The following is a 6,299-nucleotide window of genomic DNA, read 5'->3' as shown; positions in this document are numbered from 1 at the left end:
GAATTAATATTATAGAGATGATGATAATGATACCAAAGACTGTATCAGAATTAAATGTTCTATCATGAAGAAAGGGCAGAAATTTTGATCAGTTCTAATTTAATCTTGTTCTTGAGTCTCTTGGGGATGTTCAGTTCTATGCACAGTAACTGGATGAACTGTTAATTGAGTGACATCTTAATAAACTTTCCTTTTTACATTTAATCTTAGTCTACATAATATAGGTTTATGTGAAAATCCTTACACATGGATAAATTTTGAAGATATTTTGCCAACTCTGCCACACTGCCTGTATATTTTTCTGAATTAAAGTAAAAGAAGAATGCCTGTGTTATATTGAAAAGCAACCCTTCCAAGAGAATCAGGGACTTTGAGAAAGAGCTGTCATTATGATCTGTCAGCTGTTGGCCTCATAGTCACACACATAGTCACACAACATGTCATTACGTGAGACAAAGTATTTAGAAGGATATTGTCTTAATTCCTGTTCTGTTACTGTGAAGAGAAACCATGACCCATATAACTCTTAGCAAGTATTTAATTTGGGGCTTATGGTTCCAGTGAATAGTAGAGTACATAACCATCACAGTGGAAAGCAGACAGACATGATGCTGGAGCAATAGCTGGGAGCTCTATATCCTGATCCATAAGCAGCAAGCAAATCAAGAGGGAGGGCCTGGTATGTAAGCTTTGAAATCTCAAAGCCTACCCCTAGTGATACACTTACGCCAACAAAGCCACTCCTACTCCAACAAGGCCACACCTCCTAATCCTTTCAAACAGTTCTACAACCTGTAACCAAACATTCAAACATATGGGTGCTATTCCTTTTTTCATTATTTTCTTTATTTACATTTCAGATGTTATTCCCTTTCCCGGTTTCCCCCCAGAAACCACCTATCCCATCCCCCTACCTCTGCTTCTATGAGGATGTTCCCCCATTCACCCACCCACTCCCACCTCCCCACCCTGGAATTTCCCTACACTGGGGCATTGAGCCTTCACAAGACCAAGGGCTTCTCCTCCTATTAATGCCTGATAAGGCCATCCTCTGCTACATATGCAACTGGAGCCATGGGTCCCTCCATGTGTACCCTTTGGTTGGTGGTTTAGTTACTGGGTGCTCTGGGGGGGAACAGGTTGGCTGATATTATTGTTCTTCCTATGAGGTTGCAAACCCCTTCAGCCATTCTTATTCAAACCAGCATATAATTACTTACTAATCGTAAGTCTCATTCATAGCTTTGAATGTCGCCATTATTAATTCCTTAAATGGCATCAGTAATGCCATTAAATACTAAATGAAAATTTTTAGTTATAAACTTAATATATGTATTCTCAAGTATATAAATATTTCAATGGAGATGCTTTGAAATAGGAATAGTTGACTCTATGTTGTACATTTTTTAATTTTTCAGTATTGTATCTATAATCATGAAAGAAAAAAATAAGTTTTTAAGAGCCTTACTCAAGGCTAATAGAATAAATCAAAAGTTCAGTGTCCAAAACCCAAATTTATGGTGACTTTCTAAGAGTTTCCTCTGGGTACAGAAGGAACCCACTAAAGATGCTGTCATCCTCAGGGCCAACATACAGCCCGTTCCAGTCCTTTGACACTTCCAGCCACACTTGATCTCCTGCACTCAATTTCAGAATGAGGAGGAGGGAGGCCTGATCTACTTGCTGACCATAGAGCGTCTCTCTGGACTTGAACTGCTTCCTGTTGCGGGCCACCAGGCTGATTCGAGCAGGTCTACCCCTGACAGTGACATGATAGGAAAAGATATATGTCCCAGGAACACTACAGTTAAATTTCCCAGTGACAGGACTATAATCCCCTTGGTCATTGGAGAGAATCTTGTCAAACTTGATGGGGATGTTAGGGGGAGGGAAAGGCTTGGATAAAAGGGCACTGAAAGCCGACTGTGGGACTTGAGTGGTCTCACCTTTAGAACCCTTGACACCCCGGGAGCCCTTCTTCCCAGTTGGCCCTCGAACACCTTTGCTCCCAAGCTCACCCTTTGGCCCGGCGGGTCCTGTGAAACCAGGAGAACCTATCTCCCCCTTTTCTCCTTTAGGGCCAGGATCGCCTCTGAGCCCTGGTAGACCATCTGAACCCCTTTTTCCCTCTGCCCCAACATCTCCTCTGCTACCTTTCTCTCCCTCCATACCTTTCTCGCCTTTCTGCCCCTTTTCCCCCCTCTCCCCCAAATCTCCACGGTAGCCTTTCTCCCCGACACCACCCTTCTCTCCCTTGGCCCCAGGCTCTCCAATGAAGCCATTGGCCCCAGAGACCCCAGGGTCCCCTTTCTCTCCTTTGGTGCCATTCCCACACAGGTCCCCCTTGGAGCCTTTTTGCCCCTTTGTTCCTGCTGGGCCGATGGTTCCTTTATCTCCCTTGGGACCAAGTGCACCTGAAATAAAAAAAAAAGTAAAACAATGCTTAAGATATACAAGATGACATATGCTATTACCACAGACCTAAAATATTAAAATAATACCAATTAATGGGACTTTGTGAACTTGGTGCTTGCCTTGGCAAAGTCTGTTTCTAGTAGTGGTTAAATGCAGTGAACAATATTATCATGTCTGTTCTCAGAAGTGAAATAACTAAGGCTTCCAAAAATCAATAGTGTTTCAGTTTTTTACTTTTAAGATAACACGGAATTGTTTTATTCCACTAGTTTTTGCATTTGGCACAACCCAAATAACCACCTCAATTTCTTTCTTACCATCAAGCTCAAAGTCTCACAGGCACAGAAATAGAAATGTCGAAATTCCTTCTTCTGATGACAGCTCAAGAAAGGGAGCAGAACACAAACATATTTGCCTAATGTCTCAGTTCCTAGACTCACCTCCTCTAATGACCACACTGTGTTATTAAAATATTGAGAATCTGAGTATAAGCCTTGCAAACTCCTGCTTTTACAAACAAATAGATGGGGCTTTCCAGGAGTCGGGTCCTCCCTCAGCTAACTGGACTTTACCTTGTTCTCCTGGCTTTCCTGGGTATCCTGGAACACCACCTGACCCTTGGTCCCCACGGTCTCCCTTCAGTCCTAAAATAAGATAAAACAGGGATTAATGTTGACACAACTATATCTTTTAGGGTAAAGCTAACATGTGGTTCAGAGCTGTACCACATTTTAATGTTTCTTAGCAAAATAAATTGCTTAAAGGTAAAACAGTATGGGAAAACAGTGTGTTGAAGGACTGTAGGAGTGTTGAGTTCTGGTTAATGGTAAGCCACTTAAAGGGGATTAAGAGCTTATCCCTTCAAGCAGAACTTTTCTTTCTCATGGTATTCACAGGACTCTTCAAACTCTTCATGAAATCCCTAATACCTTCCAAATACTGTGGATACATGTGCTGCCGTTATCCCTATTGCAAATTTTGAATAACAGTCAAAATATCTTCTTGGTTTGCCACCCACCATAAATTTAAACAGAGAGAGAGAGCACAATAAAACAAAATATGAAAATTTAAACCTAAGGATAAAAGGAAAATATCTGATATATTTTGACAGGTTCTGATGTTGAATGGAAGTGATGGGGCTGATCCTATTCCCCTCCTCCTCCTCAGAAATGGACACAAGCCGAGTTCACCCAGCATTACTGGAGCTGCTGCTGCTGCTGCTGCTGCTGCTGCTGGTAGTTTTGACCCAGTTTCACTATATAGTCCTGGCTGGCCTGTAATTCACTATGTAGATCAAGCTAGCCTTGAAATCAGAGAGCTAGCCTCTGTTTCCCAAGTACTGAGATTAAGGATCTTTGTCCTCATGCCCAGCATTACTGCCAGTCTTAAGATTATTTAAGGAGATTAATTAATTGCCTACATTGAAACTATTTAGTTAGACGGTGACTGATCGGCATACAGCCTTTCAAGCAAAGTTTTGGATTCTTTTTTTTTTTTTTTTAACTTTCAGTCTTAACCAGGAGTCCACACTAAGTCTGGAAGTAAAAGAAAAGTGGAGTTGCCACTTTACAGAGACTGGCTGAATGAGATTCTGCTTTGATCATTCATCAAAGCATCTTCTTAAGAACCATATCTTACAGTACCTCCCTAGATATTCTTCCACTTCCAGAAGTCTAGCTTCCAAAATGTATGAAGTGTCACGGAGGTTCCTCGCTCATTCACAGGTGCCCTGCTAATATAATTCAGCCACAAAAGGATTAAATGTTTCCAAGAATGAAAATCACATAACTGACAAGTGTGAAGGAGCTCTCTCTTACCTTAGCATACTTTTTGAGTAATTACTTCACTGACTGTTCTAGTAGGAATGAGTTAGGCAGTTCCTGAGCCGTGTAGAAAGTGAGGTATATATATTAGGCCTTCTGACATGTGACACTGAAGTTGAACCACTGAGCTTGAGCCATAGGTAGTATTTCTACAAGGTTCCAATATTCATTGAGGAATTTCTAAATATCCCTATGAATCTGTAACTTTATTGTACTTTAGAGTACCCAAAGAGCCAGGTGTTGCAGGAAGAGATCAATGGAAGTGCTCATAACTACATACTTCTTTGATAGACAGGTTGTAAGTAAATAGAGGCCAGCCCATTTCTCTCAGGTTCCAGGCAATGTAAAACCATTACTACATTTTAATTATTTCTTCTGGTTTTTTGAGATTATAAAATTTAATTTATGCAGCTTCCCATTGTCGACACTGCCTCTGATTTCAGAGTAAGCCAAAGACAGTTTCAAATTCTCCCTAACAGCCAGCTTTTTACCTGAGCTGAATATTTTACAGAATTGCTTAACAGAGTGCTATTTAGTGTTAAATTAGTTGTATCATTTGAAAAAAAAGTATCCACAATGAACTGTGTGTGTATAGTTGAATGATAGAGCCCTTACTAGTATGCACAGTTTCACTACTAAGTACTAGATGAACAGTCTCACTACCCAGTACTAGATACACAGTCTCACTACCCAGTACTAGATGAACAGTCTCACTACCCAGTACTAGATGCACAGTCTCACTACCCAGTACTAGATGCAGTCTCACTACCCAGTACTAGGTGGGGAAAAAGAAAAAATGAAAGATCTCACATACAAAGACAGAACCCTTCTGCCACAGACTATGCTGCGTGACTTCTAGTCTCTGGGTCATACTGGTGGCCAATAAGCTATGGAAAGGTCATTTCAGAGTCTCTCTTGGCATTTTTTTTCTTATGATTCGTTAGTTAGTTGGTTGGTTGTTGGTTTATTTTGCTTTTTGTTCTTTGTTTTGGTTTAGGGAACCATATTGAGGGGCAGGGAGAACATGAAGTTGGGTTATAGGGAAGTGGTGGAATCTGAGAAGAGGTGGGAGAGGGAAAAACATAATCAAAACATATTGTCTGAATAATTGTTTTTAAAAAGAATAACTAAAAAATGTCTCTCCCTCTGTTGCCCTGTCTCCTGCTGGTGTGTGTGTGTGTGTGTGTGTGTGTGACATATATATTACTCTACATGTGTGCATGATATTCTCATATACTTAGTTTTTCAGATAGCCATGTACAAAGTTAATATTTTATGTCAGATTAATACATGGGATGATTTATCAAATGTTTACATTTTAAAAGCCCTTTTTCAATAATCTAGCTCTTTTTTTTTTGAGCAAACTGCTTTTCTTTAAAATGATGCAGAATCTTCCTTAGTTTGATCAGAAATGTAATAGTTACCTACCTTTCTCTCCTTTCTGGCCTTTGGGGCCTTGGGGTCCAGTGGTTCCTGGGGGTCCTGGGCTTCCAATGTCACCAGTTTCTCCTTTAGGACCTAGAAATGACATTTTAGAATTATTACATTAGAAAAATTATATTTTGAAATTCATTAGTTCAGGGGGAAAGGCACTTATTTTGAAACCCAAAACTGTCAATGTCCTAATGATAAAATCTGGTGAGAATAAGCCATTTCAGAGTTCTAAGGGCAATATTTTTGCCTGATTTGCAATTTTGTACTACCTGAGTAGATAAATTGAGCCCATTAGTACTTGTCACTATATTCACGGCAGTGACCAAATGATTCAGGGAAGCAGCACTACATCAAATGGCAAAAACAAAATGATTATCTGACACTTAACCTCATACAGGCCACACTTTTAAATTGGAAGTAAAAACACAATACAAAGCACTCTGGGATTCCAATTCACCCACTGATTCATTGATTAGAAACCATAGGTTTCCTGTACACTAAAGTGTCTTGCTAGATGCTATAAGTGTGACCATCAATGAGCCAAAGGTTTTTACACACACACACACACACACACAGAGAGAGAGAGAGAGAGAGAGAGAGAGAGAGAGAGAGAGAGAGAGAGAGAGA

General features: G+C 40.3%; 1 protein-coding gene across 1 annotated transcript in view; it reads right to left on the bottom strand.

Annotated features, from left to right (window-relative positions):
- Positions 1-1,515: 1,515 nt before the first annotated feature.
- Positions 1,516-6,299, bottom strand: part of Otol1 (otolin 1) — a 9,675-nt gene continuing 4,891 nt past the window's right edge. The window contains exons 2-4 of the mRNA XM_028763448.1: positions 5,667-5,756; positions 2,988-3,059; positions 1,516-2,414 (exon numbers count right to left, since the gene is read on the bottom strand). Coding sequence (XP_028619281.1) covers positions 1,516-2,414; positions 2,988-3,059; positions 5,667-5,756 — 1,061 coding nt within the window. The remainder of the gene's footprint in view (positions 2,415-2,987; positions 3,060-5,666; positions 5,757-6,299) is intronic.

This window comes from Grammomys surdaster, unplaced genomic scaffold (genome assembly GCF_004785775.1).
Source record: "Grammomys surdaster isolate TR1022 unplaced genomic scaffold, NIH_TR_1.0 139, whole genome shotgun sequence".
In the NCBI taxonomy this organism is placed as follows: domain Eukaryota; kingdom Metazoa; phylum Chordata; class Mammalia; order Rodentia; family Muridae; genus Grammomys; species Grammomys surdaster.
The sequence above is the reverse complement of the archived record's forward strand: the minus strand, read 5'-3'. Positions and strand labels throughout refer to the sequence as shown.